Raw genomic sequence first — 17,701 nt, 5'->3', positions numbered from 1 at the left:
TTTGAAATATATATATATATACTCCTAAACGCACTGCTAGTACTTGAGGACTTTATTCACATAATTACATAAATTATTATGATGTCTTGTTTCGTGTTTCACATACTCATACACATATTTTAAATACTTCGGTTACGCATACTTACGCTTGTGTAACCTCAATTTGAAAAACCGATCGTTTTGAAAATTATATAATTATCTGTAATATTTTTACCGGGATGAAATTCATAGGATGATAACCGTATGCTAATGTGATGGACCAAATTATCGAAAAATATTTTTATATGTGGTGTCTATATATATATATTCTATAGATATTATAAATATATATTTATTCCATGCAAGTCTCATGTCATTTATATTAAATTTAATCCCATAAATATTATTGGGGAAAGACCATGGTATATGTATTAAATGGGGAAATATCATGATACATGTACAATAATTTTTCAATTTTCACTTCTAGATGACTAAATAAGTCATAAATGACTTAGTTAAATTATATTTGTTGCTAAGGTACATGATTGTGGCCACAAATTCAAAATATTGTGACCCATCACATACTAATCCACACCGTAGCACATACAATAATATTATGTTAGGAGCATGCTTACATGGGGTTTGACTCGGCTAAGCAGACAAATACTCCAGCACGGCTACGATATACCCTCCATTTGTTTTAGTGTACCAATTCCTGGTTAATTATGTACCCATGATCATCTTTCATGTAATTAAACAACATAATCTTATGATAGGGTTTTCTAATTGTGTACCTACATACTTCCAATAAATGCTTGTCAGGATTTACATAACCAAAAGTGTCGTTGATAGATTCTAAAATGAATTAAGAGTTTATAATCATCCTACATTGACAACAAAACAATTTTAAAATTTCTACGATGTCATCATTCTTGTTCAACGACAATCGAACCGTCTTTTCCTGCATAACAAAGAAAAAAATATACAAATAAATATTCTTTCAATTATTCACAGTTCTAGTTCTGAATGGTAATATTATTTTCCTTATTAAGAAAACAAACAGAAGTATGTACCAATCTTACTTTATCGAGTATATATAGAGAATGAACAATTAACTACTATGTCATCCAAGGTATTCAAAAGTGCAACTACATCTATTCACCATGCCAAGTTAGATAATGGAGTAAAATACTGCGATCTACAAATATTTAGCGCATCGCTCACGGTATACCTATCTAAGCCATCCCGATAATCAACCCAAATTGAAGCAATAATCGAATAAATCTAATTATACAATTTAATTAGTGAGAGCAATAATTGAATAATCTCAAATCAAATTAAAATGAATCTAAAATAGAAATTAATAATATTAAACTAAAAACATAAATTATTTTTAAGTTTTAAGAAAAGAACAAACAGAGTCTTAGAATACAATCCAATTCATGCCACTAGAAAAGAAATTTAAAGCAATTGAAATTGCAGAAAAAATGAACATACTTCCCTGCTCGTGTTGTAATAATTGAGATAAGAAACTAAAGCAGATCTAACCTTATTTCTCAGCATAGTCGGATTCAGATCTACAATTCGATGGAGGGTTTTGTGTTCTTCAAGTCTATGGCGCAATCCCTCCTGAGAGAACCGTTAGGGTTTCTACCGTTACTACCACGATGAGATATGAAAAGTAATGGATGTTGCGTCTAAAACTGGGATCACAACCCTATTTATATCCCTTATTATTAATTGGTTTCATCACCGAATTAATAAATTATCGGGTTTCTGCACATAGGAGGCCCGCACTTACTAAATACATCTAAGCCCAATAAATAAATCACTTAATATAGGCTTAATCTGATTGATAAACTAAATAGTTACATTTAACCCACAATTGGATTTTTAATCCAACAATCTCTCACTTGGGTAAATGTACAATGAATAACTTTATGAGCTCATGAAATTTGCTATCAGATTTTTTAATGTATATTACCAATCTTATCTATAAGTCACATCAGTGCGGATCAAAGCGGTCGTCACTGCATCTATCGCAATGGGACCGATCAGTGGTCACAACACTAATATAACCTAAGATTCGATCAAGTGCAGATGCACAACATGGAAATTTCATGTAATGTGATCTTAATACGCCTATTTCCAACTGATTCACATTAACTTTAATTCAGAACAACTGAATACTGAACAGTGCATACTGAATACTGCAGTACAAAATAAAGTAACCATAGTGTATTTGAACATTACTAATTAGCTCCCACTAAACCAAAATATCTTATATGGTTCCACTCTCATACGAGCAACATGCTCAATATAGAATTTATGTGGAAACCCTTTAGTAATTAAGCGGATCCACAATCATGGAAGTTATATGAATATGTTCAATAACTAATTCATGACATGAAGTCAAACTATTAAGCATATGATGATTATTATCATCAAATAATGTACTAGTTCCAACCAATTTTGAATTCTGGAAAAGACAAAACTCTATATCCGAATGAAAAATAATAATCAAATTTGTTCAAAATATAGATTGAAATTAAATTTCGACTAAAGATGGTACCATAAAAAATGTCTCCTCCAAATTCAAATAGTAACGAGTACTCAATAATAATCTAAAATTGTCAATGACTTCAACTTTAACCTTCTTATCATCACCCATATAGATGTATCTTTCAACATCAATTGATTTTGACAATAAAATAATCTTCCATAGACACACTGATGTGTGTTGTTACACCAAACTCCACCCCCAGGTGTGTCTATGAATTGAAATTAAATTAATTTAAAGAGCAAGACTAATAGGACAAGCATGTCCTCCGAAATATCTAACTTAAGTGCCCTCAATTTAGTAACAATAGTAGACATGTTCATGATGTACTCCCTTATGTTATGTTTGTCGTTATATTTTATGGTAATGAGACTCTTAAGAAGAGTATGCATTTCCACCTTATCGTTTTTGGTAAAGTGTTTTTGAATTTCGACAAGGAATCCGTATCATCATATATAGAACTCCTAAAATTTATGGAGTGTTTTTCTTGATGATAATCAGACTTAGGCGTTGGAACTATCCAATTTCTCAAATAACTACATTTCATATGCAGTGTTTTACGCTGTACGAGTGGGTTGGTCTACTCTTAATGCCAAGTCAAAATTCATATAACCAAATGAATCAATATTGATTCTTGTCAGTGCCTAAAGTTGTCCCGAGACAGTTTTGGGACTGAATAAATATACACATAAATATTCATAAATCATAATGAAGCTCAATAATAATGCATTCTCATCCCAAGATACTAAGTGCAACATCAATGATCAATCTTTGGATCAATAACATTGATTGCTAGCAGTCATCTTGTTGCAATAATCATATACGGACAATAAGTAATGTCAAACAACAACCAATCTTTAGACTGATTCACTATTCACATAATTTAAATCCATATAATCGTCTCATACATACTATCGCAGATATATATTTCATTTTGTCAATTATCAACTGCTTTTGGGCCGAAAAATAATCACATAAATTAAAATACACATAAACACTTACGTTTTCAAGAAAAAATCTTATATATGAGAGGTTACTTTGGCAATGTCAAATACTTGATCTTCACCGTCAAAACGCAGCATGCATTATTAATGAATTTATAATTTTGTTAAACTAAATTATAATCAGAATCACGTTCAATGTATACGAGTCTAATTCCATAAAAAAATAAAGAATGATTATTAGCAACCGAATACACATGTCTATAAACTACTGAATGCTCCGTATGTGAATTTATAAAATAAATTAGCAATCTTATCACAAGATATCGAGCAACATCAGCAAATGTCGTTGGAAAAATTACTGACTCACTAGTGATAAACTTGTTTTGACAATCGAATGTTGACAATACAGTAGTGTGTCAAACAACACCCTATCTTTGGACAGATCTATTATTCACACACAAATAACCAAATTATCATCACCATATTCAATGTCACTAAATATGCATATAACTATTTAATCGCTGACTTGCCTTTGGGTCAATCAACAACCTTATAAGTCACACACAAAACCTTCTAATATATAAAATAAACTGATTTACACAGCAGAGGCTGCTTTGGCAACATAACTGTTTCAACCAATTCATAAAATATATTATATTATTTATTGCTAATTAGATTCACCTTAAAGAAACTGGTACAAATATCATATATAAATGAAAACTTTAGATGTATCAATTAATTTCTGAACTTATTAAAATAATCAAGTCGTCCAAGAAGGTAGTAACTGCAGCGGAATTACACAAGCAAAATATATGTCACCCAAAGAGACTATAAATTAATATAATGAATATTTATAGTTGAATTTGCACAAGTACATATTGTCAAAATTAAATGTTGTTGTATCCCAAATTTAATTGGAAATTAAAATAGTTCATAATGAATCTGATTTTATAAAAAAAAACAGCACTAATGAATAATAAATAAATTTTGCACATATTAAATTTAATTGCAGATACATTAACATACGCACATTAATTAATAATTTTGTCATCATCAAACCGGATGGATATATATAAATTGGACATCAATTTCGACCCATCCGATTAATTAAATAAATAAATTAATCAAATTATAATTCCAAAAACATACAAATGACAAGTTTAATTGAATTCTCAAACATATAAGAATTAATTTGATTTCATAAAATCAAAAATAAAATAAAATAAATAAACTAAAGTGACCGCTGGCACATATGTAGTTGCGATTCCAAATTCCAATTGCATACTTATAAATATGAATACATATTTAATTAATTTAGTTACACAATGTAAATGAGTAAATGAACAAAGATATATACATGCAAATGCATATTTGATTCTATAATCATACACTAACCAAAATAAAATAAAATAAATGTACAATCCTGAAGTTATTGAATTCAATTGTAAATGCATTAATGTATGCGTATGCCAATTTATTTTACAATTAAATAATCAAATGATCTAATCAAAATTTCAAACATCATGCATCCATTAATTAATAAATCTTGCAATAATCAACCGGCCGCATGAATGCATATATACAGTTCCAATTGAACAATTAACGGTCTAAAACGATCCACTAATCCTACTTATGATTGGACCTTTTATGTATATATATATACATATATTCTAAATTCAATGAAACAAATCCAATGTCCCCACAATCGGTACATGTAACATGCTGGAAATTAAATTAAATAAGCATGGCAGGACAATCAAAGAAGAAGGCAATCGGAAGCATATTGTGAATCGTAATAAATTCAGTCCCGCATTATCCTAAATTAATCAATTGATATGCAAAATTCATGCAAACACCAAATATCATTCAATATATATATATATTTCACAAAAGGAATCACAAATTATTGCAATTAATTTCAATCACACACTAATTGCAATCGCACACTAATTAACATACATTTGAATACAGGGTACAGAGATCAATACACGAAAGTGCAAAATTCATATTCCAGATGGAAAGGGCAGTGCACAATTAAGAAAGAGTGTGGAGTTATTTTTGGCCAATGACTTGAGAGGCTAGTGATGCACCAATCCGACTCGCACAACCCGAAACCCAGATCCGGTAACCGCGAACCATTCCCAGTTTTTAAGAAACCGGCGGTCTGTTGCTGAACCGCCCCATTCGGAGCTGAACCGGTCTGGAACAGTATGATATATGTATGTGCTTGTGGCCGGTTCATGAGGCATTCTCACACTCTCACTCTTTCTCTCTCCCCAACGCGCGATTTTTCTCTCTAAAAGCCCTAACCCACGACGGCGACTCCAATCGATCTTCCTTGGGTTTTCTCCGGTGATCTGTCCGGCGAAGTGAAGGTTCTGGCTGAGGGCTTCGATATACAGCATGCTCTGAGGCTGTTCCTCGGTTTGATTTCTTGATCTGTGCATTCCTTACAGTGTATTCTGTATATTATCTGTTTGGGAGAGAATAGGCTTAGATCGTTGATGTTTTCCTTAGATCGAGGTTTGGTTCGCAAGATTGTTGCGTTTCTTTGGATGTCGATTGTGTTTGGGTCTGTGTTGTGCATTACAGTTGGTGTTGCAATTTTTTTTCGATTGGGTAACCTGAGTCCGAGCAGTAGCTTTCGTAATATAAAAGATTATTTAAGTTATTTGTTAGATTTGTGTGTTTCTTGTAAATATAAGGCTTGTCGATCTTGAATGTGTAACAACAAGTGGTATCAGAGCTTATAAGCCTTTTTATTTACTAGAAAGTCGAATATCAAGTTTTAATGGTGAACAACTTGTTCTCATTGTAAAAACCAAAAGGTTTTTGTAAATAGACTCAAGACTGTACGAAATCTTGTTTGAGAACATTACTGAAGTGAAAACCCTAGCTTGTGAGTGGCGTTTTTCACCCCTGTAAAGTTTGTTTTCTCATTGTGAAGGTCTGAAATAAGCCTTGAAGGAGATTAAGATCTAAAATCACCCATATATGGTTGATTTGTATGGTTTCTTTTAGTTGAACCATCCAAACTTCACTAATTTGTGTATTACAATAATTTGACAGGTGAAGTTACTTGGATTATGAAAAAAAAGTCAAAGGATTGTTGCGGAGCAAGGAGTGGGGTAAAATTTTGTTTTTTAAATTTCAGCAGTAAACGTGTTGTTGTGTGTTGTGTTTGTTTTGTTAGTTGATACGTGATTTGTTGTGGCTGTTGTGTGTTCTATTGTCAAGTCTTGTTTTGAATTAGATAAAAAATTGGTTTTTCTGTTGGAAATATTAACTGCCCTAGAAGTTGGTTTTTCAAAAGAAACTAACTCTCGAATTGGTTGATATTAATAAGTCAAAGTTGAGGTTAGCTGCAAATTCTGGTTTAGGTGTGCAGATAAATCTACTTTCCCTTAAAATCAATTTGTGTTAGTCTGGGCTGTTTCTTTGAAAATACAGTAGTTTTATGTTTTTTTTTTAAATCTGAAAAAATGGTAAATCAAACTTATTTTAACATATAGCCCTTCGATGGAAAAACTGACTTTGTTATTTGGAAACAAAAAATGAGAAGTGTTCTTATAACTCAAAGATTAATAAAAGCCGTGGAAATTGATCCAACGGCTGATATTCCTGCTACAAAAAGGAATGAGCTGGATGAACTTGCATCATCTTCCATTATTTTGAACTTAGCTGATCATGTAATAAGAAAATTAGATGTTTATGAATTAGCTAAGGATTTGTGGGACAAATTAAATGATATGTTTACTGAAACTTCTCTTCCAAATAGAATACATATTTTAGAAAAGTTTTTTAGTTACAAATTAGACCTTTCAAAGACAATAGATGAAAATCTAGATGTTTTTACCAAATTAATACAAGATATCAAACTAACAGGGGATAAAACAATAGATAATTACAACTATTTTGTCTTCTTAAATGCAATTCCTAGTTCATATTCAGATGTAAAATCAGCAATAAAATATGATAGGGATGTAATTACACTTGATATGGTTATAAATGGTTTAAAAAGTAAAGAAGTAGATTTGCAACTTTATAAATCTAACAAACAGTCACATGGTAAAGTCATGCATGTAAGGGATAGATCTTCTTTTAGACCTAACAAGAATGGTTCTTCTTTCAATAATAATAAATAAGGGAATAGTTCCTATAATAGTCAATATAAGAAGAAACCTAGAAGTAAGTCTAGGAATAGGTCTCAAACACCCTCTAAGTACGTTAGGAGGTGTTTTAATTGTGGGGATCCCTCACATTTTATTAGGAACTGTCCTAAGAAAGGTAGAAACAATGCTAACAATAATAGCAATATAAACAATGGAACAACCCCTGTTAATGCTACTTTAAATGAGCAAGCAAACTCGATATTACATCATGATTGTGTAGGTGAGGTGTTTGTTGTAACTGCTGAATGTTCGAATATAACAGATTTTAACAAAAATGAATAGTTGTTAGACTCAGCATGTACCTATCATATGACTTCTTTAAAAGAGTTTTTTTGTGATTACAAAACTCTTTCAAATTGTAATGTTACAATGGCAGATAATAGGGTATGTAGTGTTAAGGGGACAGGGACTGTTGTTCTAAGGTTTAGTTCTGGAAATATGCTGAAACTTTGCAATGTGAGACATGTACCAAATCTGTCAAATAACTTGCTTTCATGTGTTGGTTTCTCTTCCCTAGGCTTAGAGGGGTGATATATGCGATATTAGATAAATCTTTTGCTATATTTTAGACGGTTTTTGGATGCGAATTTTGTATATATGCTCCTAATGGTGTGTTTTTGAACTTTCTACTAGGCATTGAGGAGTTGGAAAATTTTGGGCATATTGGAGAGAAAAGCCAAACGCAGGAAGTTTTTAGGCGTGATCACGAAGTAGGAAGAATAAAAATTGCAAAAAGGTCCTTCGGGGTAAATTAGCAATTTTAGAATTGTTTGGTTTAAAGTACAAAGGGGATCTAAAGAGATGAATTGAAAAGGAGAGTTAGGGCCAATAAAGAAGGGAAAGAAGAAACGCAAAACCACGATCTCCCCTACAACCCATTTCTGAAAGAGAAGAGAAGCAAATGAGGAACTTTAGAGAGCAACGCAGATGAACTTCCGGGCACCTTTTTCTTCATTTCTAGAATTGGTTTGTTGTCAATTTTTAAACTTGAAGGCATGATGAACTCTTTGATTTATTTTATGTTTTTAATTGCTATGATTTGCGAGTAGTTTCATTTCTAGTGTAGGTATGAATTGATGTTCGGGATTGAAATTGTGAGACTTGGTTTCGATTAAAATTGGTGTTCATCGATGTTGGGTATTTTTAATTCTTCTAATTGATGAGTTTAGAAATCTTGAATTGATTATTGCGCACGTATCAATTTAGGATTTCATATCTATATTGGGGATTGGCATAGGTAATTGTGTAATTTTCCAATTGGCGTAGCAAACTAGAGAAGAACACTCTAGGGAATAATTAAAATCAATTTTTAAAACATCCTCGTAGGAGCTTGTTAAATTGAGTTGGGCCTTTCTATTTTTTTTTACTACTGTTGAGTTAGAAAACTACGGTCATACCTAGGATTCTTTCCCGATTAGAGAAATATCTAACGGTCGTACCTTAGCTATCGAAAAAGTAAGGAAAGGCTGGTTGTAAATGTGTGTAGATCAACTATAACCAATTTCCAACTAGTTGATGAATTTGACTTTTAGTCAATGATCAAATTTTATATCCCGAATGAAAAATTCATGCCTATGCTAGAGTTTAATCATATTTGGTAAACCGCTAATTTTGCATTCTAGTTAACTTGCATTTATTGAGTAAATTTTATTCTTCCTTATTTAGTGTGATAATCAAATCCCCCCAATATATATTAATATATTTATAATCAATCAAATAGAGAAAGAATTAGTGTTTCCCTGCGGAGACGACCCTACTCACTACTGCTATACTGCATATTGTGGGACGTAGGAATTGATATTTTATTTGCAGCTGTGCGACAGGCTAGCAATTTTGGTGCTGTTTCCGGGGAACAGTATAAGAAGTTTTGATATTTGGTTGTTTCTTTTATTTATTTAGCTCTAATTTTCACTTAATGGTTTCTAGCAATTGAAATGATTGCACGCCGTTTGAGGAAAGAAGCTAGAGAGTGAAATGAGTCGCCGGAACCTGACTTAGCTATCCAACTGACTGACACTTCTAGTTCCAAAGAGAGTGAAGAGGCCAAGGGAGTTGAAGAAGTTGTGATACATCCAATGGAACGACAAAGAACTCTTAGGGAGCTAGCTGCTCCCGATTTAATTCAGCATCCATTGTGTATTACTTTTCCTGCTATAGCCGATAATACAACATTTGAGCTTAAATCTGGACTAATACATTTATTGCCGTCTTTTCATGGCTTGGCAAGGGAGGAACCACACAAGCACTTGCAGGAATTCGATGTGGTGTGTACAAGCGTAAAACCACCAGGAATCACTGAGGAGCAGATAAAACTCCGAGCTTTTCCATTCTCCTTGAAAGATGCAGCTAAGGATTGGTTGTTCAACTTGCCCGTCGGGAGTGTGACCATGTGGATGGATATGAAGCGCAAGTTCCTCGAAAGGTTCTTTCCCGCATCCTGGGCTGCGAATTTGCGAAAAGAGATTTGGGGCATCAAACAGATATCATGGGAGTCTTTATACGAGTATTGGGATCGATTTAATAAGTTAATTGCTAGATGTCCGCAACATCAGATTTCTGAGCAACTTTTAATTCAATATTTCTACGAAGGACTAACTTCAATTGAAAGGAGGATCATCGATGCTGCTAGTGGAGGAGCTCTCATAAACAAGACTCTGAAAGAAGCTTGGGAATTTCTGAGCGACATGGCTATGGACTCTCAACAATTTGGGCTAAAGGATGTCGTGGGAGTGAAAGAAGTTGCCAAGGTAAGTTCCCCTATGCAACAACAATTGAATGAATTAACTGCTTTTGTGAGAAAACTTGTTGTAGGGATCGCTCAAGTGAAGCCATGTGGGATTTGTGCGAGTATTGAGCATCCTACGGATGTTTGTCCTACATTGACACAAGAGGTCGAAGTGAATGTTACAGGATTTGCACAAAGAAGGGCTTATGATCCATATTCAAACACATACAATCCAGGATGGCGAGACCACCCCAATTTTTGATATGGAAATCAGAATCAGCAATCCTTTGGACAATAGCAAACACCGGGTTTTCAACCACATACACAACAGCAGCCACAAAGGACCATGCCTCGAGCTTCCATTCCTGATAACTCCTTGCACGATATGGTTAAAACTATTGCCTCTAATGTTTTGCAATTTCAGCAAGAGACAAGAACAAGTATTAAAAACTTGGAAGATCAATTGTGTCAAGTTGTAAAGGAGGTGCGGTATATGAAAGAGAGGGAGAAAGGCAAGCTACCGGCTCAAACCCACATGAACCCAAGCAATGTTAGTTCAATGGTCTTACGAAGTGGTAAGGAGCTAGAAGGTCCGAAGGTTGTCGCACAAAAAGAGAAAGCTGAAAAGGATATTGAGAAGGAGATTGAGCCAGAAGTGAACAAATCAACTGATCAGGTGAATTATAAACCTCCTATTCAATCAAATGCTAATGTTGTTCCATTTCCTCACAGGTTAGCAAAACTGGCTATGAGCGATAAAGACAAGGAGATCATGGAGATATTTAAGAAAGTAGAGCTAAGTATTCCTATGCTCAATGCAATTAAGCAAGTCCCCCATTTTGCGAAATTCCTAAAGGATTTGTGTACCAAGAAACAGAAGTTGAGAGGGGACGAAAAGGTGCTAGCTGAAGAGACTATGTTCGCGGTGCTGCAAAGAAAATTGCCACAAAAGTGCGGAGATCCAGGTATGTTTGTAGTCCCGTGCAAAATAGGTAAGATAACAGAGCTATGCTAGATTTAGGTGCAGCCATTAATGTTATTCCTAAGTCTATTTTTAACTCTTTGAACATTGGGCCCTTGAAAGAAATGGGGATAATAATTCAACTAGCTGATAGAACTAACGCTTACCCCGAAGGAATAATTGAGGATGTTCTTGTGCAAGTGAATAAGTTAATATTCCTGGTTGATTTTTATATTTTAGATATGCATGATGATAATTCGCCTAATCCTTCATCTATTCTTCTTGGACGACCTTTATGTGCACCGCACAAACAAAGATAGATGTTAAAACAGGGACACTGACCATGGAGTTCGAAGGTGTAAAGGTTCATTTCAATATTTTTGATGCAATGGGGTATCATGTGGAGCCTAATACCTTTTATTGTGTAGATGTCCTTACTGAAAATGTGCAGGAAGACTTTGACTTGAGTGGAAAGGATGAATTAGAGGTTGCACTTACAAACTGCTTGGACATGAACTCTATGGATGAATTTCCCATAAGTGGTGCATTGGAAGAAATCATTCTAGCTTTGCAATCTCTCACACCTGAACCATTAAGGTATGTTGTTGTCAATTCAGTTTTAACAAAATCTGATAAGGGGTTGTTTTCGTCTGTTGTGCAGGCCCCGATTTTAAAAATGAAGCCATTACCAGTAATCATATCTGTTACATTGTCTTCTATCCAAGAAGAAAAGTTAATCCAAATTTTGAGAGAGCACAAGGAGGCTATTGGATGGACATTAACTGACATCAAGGGCATTAGCCCATTTCTTTGTACCCACAAGATTGTGCTTGAGGAAGATGCCAAGCCGATAAGGCAAGCTCAAAGACGGTTGAATCCTGCTATGATGGAAGTTGTGAAAAAAGAGATCCTGAAGCTCTTGGATGATGACATTATCTATCCAATCTCGGATAGCCAATGGGTGAGTCCAATTCATGTTGTCCCAAAGAAGGCGGGAGTTACTGTAGAGGCTGACCACGATGGTAAGTTGATACCGGTTCGGAAACAAACTGGTTGGCACCAATGCATTGACTACCCTAAGCTTAATTCAGTAACAAAGAAAGATCATTTTCCATTACTTTTCATTAATCAAATGGTTGAGAGGTTAGCGGGAAAATCTCATTTTTGTTTCCTAGATGGATTTTCAGGTTATTTCCAAATTGCTATCGCGTTGGAGGATCAAGAAAAGACGACATTCACATGTTCTTTTGGCATATTTGCTTATAGAAGAATGCCATTTGGCTTGTGCAATGCCCCTGCGACATTTCAACGGTGTATGGTAAACATATTTTCTGAATATGTATGAGAGATTATTGAGGTTTTTATGGATGATTTTCAGTGTATATGGAGATGATTTTGACATTTGTTTAGACAATTTGGCTTTGATTTTGAAAAGGTGTAAAGAAACCAAGTTAGTGTTGAATTGGGAAAAGTGTCAGTTTATGGTAGAAGAAGGTATAGTTCTAGGTCACTTAGTTTAATCCAAAGGAATAGAGGTAGACAAAGCCAAGGTTGATATTGTCTCTGCTTTACCCTATCCCACTTTTGTGAGGGATTTGCGCTCTTTCTTAGGTCATGCAGGGTTTTATCGCCGGTTCATTAAAGATTTTTCAAAGGTGGCTGCTCCTCTGTTCCGGTTGTTACAAAATGATGTGCATTTTGAGTTTGATGAAGAGTGTAAAAAGGCTTTTGACAAGATTAAGGAGTTGTTGACATCACCGCCCATCTTTCAACCACCAAATTGGGACTTACCTTTCGAGATCATGTGTGATGCAAGCTACACGGCAGTAGGGGTTGTACTTGGACAAAGAAGTGGAAAGATTCCATGGGCTATCTACTATGCATCTAAAGCACTCAATGGAGCCCAATTGAATTACTCTACTACTAAAAAAGAACTCCTAGCCGTTGTTTTTGCTTTAGAGAAGTTTAGATCTTATTTGTTAGGTACTAAAGTGATTGTATTTTCTGACCACGCAGCTTTGAGGTACCTAATGGCGAAGAAGGAAAGCAAGTCAAGGCTTATATGATGGATATTACTCCTACAAGAATTTGATGTGGAGATTCGAGATAAAAAAGGAAGCGAAAATTTGGTAGCTGACCATTTAAGTCGCCTTCCTACAGTTGAAGATGAATTACATTTAAGGGAGTATTTTCCGGATGAACAATTACTTGCAATTTCTTGTTCATCTCCTTGGTATGCTGATTTAGTGAATTATCTGGTCACTAACAAATTCCTTGGATGATGGACAAAAGCAAAGATTGACAAGCTGAAAAGCGATGCAAAATACTATGTTTGGGATGATCCCTACTTGTGGAAATGATGTGCGGACCAAGTTATTCGACGTTGTGTTGAAGAAAGTGAGTATGAGTCCATTTTGAAATTTTATCATTCATTAGAATATGGATGTCATTTTGGCTCCCAACGGACTGTAAGAAAGGTACTCGATAGTGGATTTTATTGGCCTACATTATTTAAGGATTCTTATGAATTTTGCAAAGCATGTGATAAATGTCAAAGAGTAGGCAATATTTCTGCTAGGAATCAAATGCCCCTAACACCGATGTTGTTTGTTGAGATATTTGATGTGTGGTTTTTTGTATATCATACTTGTTGTTGACTATGTGTCAAAGTGGGTGGAAGCAAAGGCCACTCGAACTAAACGATGCTAAGGTTGATGCAGATTTCCTGAAGTCCTTGATTTTCACTCTCTTTGGAATGCCTAGGGCAATTGTAAGTGATCGAGGCACATATTTTTGCAACAAAACCATTTCAGCTTTGTTTCGTAGGTATGGGGTTCTTCATAAGGTCTCAACATCATATCATCCGCAAACAAACGGGCAAGCAGAGGTTTTCAATCGAGAGATAAAGGGAATTTTGGAGAAAATGGTGAGGCTGGATAGGAAGGATTGAAGTTTACGCTTAGAGGATGCGTTATGGGCGTATAGAACTGCATACAAAACTCCACTGGGGATGTCGCCCTACAAGTTAGTCTTTAGTAAGCTTTGCCATTTACCTATTGAACTTGAACATAGGGCTTTTTGGGCGATTAAACAATGTAACATAATTTGAGTGAAGCTGGAGAATGTAGGAAATTATAGTTGCAAGAGTTGGAGGAGATTCGAAACGAAGCTGATGAGAATGCTATGATTTATAAAGAGAAAAATGAGAAATTTCATGATCATAATATTTTGAAGAAAGAATTCACAGTTGGCCAAAAAGTTTTACTCTATCATTCTCGCCTTAAACTGTTTCCGGGTAAGCTTCGCTCTCGATGGATAGGTCCATTTTTTGTTACTAACGTGTTTTCGTATGGTGCAATTGAAATTAAAAGTCTTACCATTGGAAAATGGTTTGTTGTGAATGGGCACCGTCTTAAGCCTTACTATGAGGGATACCAAAGCAAGGAAGTGGATTCCGTAGCTCTTTTTGAGCCACGTAATTAGTTTGAAAGACGTTGTCTCGAGCCAAAGACAATAAACAAATGCGCTTCTTGGGAGGCAACCCAAGTGTTTTGATTTGATTTTGTGTGCTTTTAGTTTTGTTGTGTTTCGGAGTCAATTTCATGCCTTGTTTTTGGTGTTTTGATGACAGGTAAAATTTTTGTGGTTGAGTGAAGCAGAATGGGAATGATTCTTAGGCATGGCCATGTTTTCTGTGATTGATGAGAGGAAAGAAAAAAAGATTTAAGAGAAATCAGAACATATTGCTTCCTTAGACGTGATCACGCCTAAGACAGTTTTACATATTGAAAAATTGCAACAGAGAGGGTTTAATTTGGGGATTTTAATTATAATAATAATTATTATTATTATGATTACACTAAATTAACCCTAATTCTCTGTTCTTTTTCCTCTCTCCCTCTCGATTCAAACCAGCAAGCCGCCCCGCTCCGCCCTGAATCAGTTCACGCCGCCGTTGCTTTGCTCTTGCTAAACCGCCGTCGTCCAGCCACCGGCTGCTGCTCCTCCGCCAGTCGAGATGCCGGTCCATGAAGTCGCCCAGAGTCACCGGTTCTCCGCCCCTAAGCCGTCGCCCAGCCGCTGTCCATCTGTCCGATTACGGTCCGCCATCCTCCGCTTCGAACCGCCGGTCTGCAGCCCTGCCCTCCTAGCCGTTACTTGCATTCTTCAGGGAGTTCTACTTTTTTTTTTCTCTATCGCATTCTATTCCCTTAGATAACTCCTATCGATTTTGCTTTCCTATTATCTAGAATTAGTTGATCTATGCAAATTTGGATTAGGGAGTATATGATCGGGTTACTTTGGGGAAATTGATGAATGAATGCATATGGATGACTAGGCCAGATTTTCTTTTTTTTTTGGATGATTGCGCTTGTTTGACTGTTTGTTTCTCGATTGTTATTGGAGTTGGAGTTCATTGCGGAATTATAATTTGATTGTTACTTCTCTTGAGTGTAGGCTATGGGCAAGGCCAAGATATCGGATCCGGTTACTCCCCGGATTCCAATGGCTACGCGGTCGTCGACTATTTCCAAACAAGGAGGACCTAAAAGGACTAAGGCACAGGCTTTGAAGTGCAAGAGATCACCTCCGTCGCAAGGTAGAGATGTGGGTAGCTCTAATGCTGAATTGACAAACATTATGCCCACAATTCCAGTCAATCCCCCTGATACTACATTTACCAATGGCGGGCACGCAAAGGTAAATCAATTCAAGTGTTGCCTCCGACTCATGTTGGGGGCCATTTACACTCTTTCACACCCGAAGAGCAACAAAGGTATGAATTTTTGTGCACCAAGAACGTTTATTCGGGTAAGTGTATTCATGTTGAAACACTTGAGACTTTGGGCATTAAAGATGCAGTTTTAGATTACCTGTCTAACATTGGTTGGCGTTGTTTGTTCACTTACCCACAACCTAGTTTCATTGAACTTGCCCTTGAGTTCTTCTCTACATTTGTGTTTGAACTGCCTAAACAATTTGATGTTATGCAACCTAATGTGATTAGATTTCGCTTGCTTGGTAGAGTTTTTAAGCTTTCTTTAGCCGAATTGAATCTACATTTGGGTTTTGTGACTTCAGAGGAACTTGATGATGACTCTTTCAGTACCGCTGCTTGTGCTTTTGTTAAGCCATTTTCTGTTTCATTTGAGAAGTTGTGGAGTGATTTTTTTCCGTGGATGGGAAAATTTGTTTTGATAATAACTTGCCTGCCCATCACCTGAAGGACCCTGCCCTTCGTTATATACAGCGTTTTATTGCTTCCTTTATTTCAGGGCATCGAGGTACTTCTAGTATTTTGACAAAAATTGAGTTTTTCTTTCTCTGGTGTATGGCTAATGGCATTAAGGTTAACTTAGGGTACTGGCTGGCTGTACAATTTAGTGAAGTGTTTAAGAAGAAAATTGATTTGATTGGTGCCTTGTTCATTACTACTCTTGCATTTTGTTTGGGTGTTCTCCCTAGCATTGATGATTCTGTTATTTCTAGGTTGCGCCTCCATCAGGTTGGGTCCATGGAGTACTTAGATTTGGCGGTGTTATTCCACATGGGAATGGTTAAGAAAATTAATAATGGATATCGTCTTGTTACTCTGTGGCGTCGGCCGTCCCATCGGGATGCCATGCAGTTTGATGCCAACCAAGGGGCGTCTCCTGTCGATGATTCTACTGAGGATGGCGCTCCTTCGAGATCCGCCACTGGCACTGCTCTACAGGCGCGTGCAACCGATATTGACATTTTGAAGAAGGACAATGTTGAGCTTCGTAGCAAACTTGATGAGACTTTGGTTGGACAAGCAACCCTGCAAGGACAGTTGGACTCTATTGAAAAGCTCTTGCGCCCGTCATCGATCCTAGACGGGCCGGTCGCCCCCACCTATTCCAAGGAAGTTTCTTTTCTCCGTCTATTTTTGCAATAGGGACATTGCATGATTTCAGTGTAGGGGGAGATTAGAACTTTTGATTCTCTATAATGCTTTATTTTGATATACTTCCCTGCATGTCCTCTTGTGTATGTCGAGTTGAGATTGTTGTGCTTTACTTAGTTTATTAGGATCTTGACGTGTTGTTGATGAAGTTAGATGATGTGTGTGCTTAGCCTTCTAACAAAGAATCCTTAAGTGAGTTGTTTGAGCCTTATTTGAGCAATTTTACTCATATATATTATATATGCTCAATTTTTTTTAGATTGTGTGAACACATGTTGTATTTGACTTCCTAGAACTTGCCTGTTTATGCTTATTAACTTTGCGTTTATTGAGAATTGATGGGATTAAAATGATAAGGCACTAGGTTTACCCTTGTTGGCCTTAATTTCATACTTTCACCCCTATTATCCCCTAGTGAACCAAAGTTTGAA

At 35.7% G+C, this 17,701-nt stretch overlaps 1 protein-coding gene across 9 annotated transcripts; it reads left to right on the top strand.

Moving 5' to 3' along the window:
* Positions 1-5,749: 5,749 nt before the first annotated feature.
* Positions 5,750-17,455, top strand: LOC127240848 (uncharacterized). 9 transcript variants are annotated; one of them, XR_007836380.1, is made up of 5 exons: positions 5,750-5,907; positions 6,553-6,611; positions 8,289-12,659; positions 15,257-15,470; positions 15,800-15,877. XR_007836380.1 is itself a non-coding variant. In XM_051259690.1 (5 exons), the coding sequence occupies exons 3-5, from the start codon at positions 11,637-11,639 to the stop codon at positions 16,208-16,210; spliced, it is 1,269 nt and encodes a 422-aa protein (XP_051115647.1). In that variant the 5' UTR covers positions 5,750-5,907; positions 6,553-6,611; positions 8,289-11,636; the 3' UTR covers positions 16,211-17,455. The 9 variants fall into 9 exon arrangements, 6 of the variants coding, with proteins under 6 accessions (XP_051115647.1, XP_051115646.1, XP_051115644.1 ...); XM_051259690.1 differs by lacking the exon at positions 15,257-15,470 and having other exon boundaries at positions 8,289-12,363; positions 12,529-12,659; positions 15,800-17,455; XM_051259689.1 differs by lacking the exon at positions 15,257-15,470 and adding an exon at positions 16,832-17,455 and having other exon boundaries at positions 15,800-16,042.
* The last annotated feature ends 246 nt before the right edge of the window (positions 17,456-17,701 follow it).

The sequence above is a fragment of the Andrographis paniculata genome, unplaced genomic scaffold, assembly GCF_009805555.1.
Source record: "Andrographis paniculata isolate CXL003 unplaced genomic scaffold, ASM980555v1 Contig80END, whole genome shotgun sequence".
In the NCBI taxonomy this organism is placed as follows: Eukaryota; Viridiplantae; Streptophyta; class Magnoliopsida; order Lamiales; family Acanthaceae; genus Andrographis; species Andrographis paniculata.
The sequence above is the reverse complement of the archived record's forward strand: the minus strand, read 5'-3'. Positions and strand labels throughout refer to the sequence as shown.

What these genes read in the sequence shown, in the direction of transcription:
- LOC127240848 (XM_051259686.1), top strand. Translation starts at nt 11,637, where the DNA reads ATGTGCACCGCACAAACAAAGATAGATGTTAAAACAGGGACACTGACC. An exon ending in CGACATTTCAACGGTGTATG is followed by an intron (nt 12,660 to 15,799) that starts GTAAACATATTT and finishes TCTTGAGTGTAG; the next exon opens with GCTATGGGCAAGGCCAAGAT.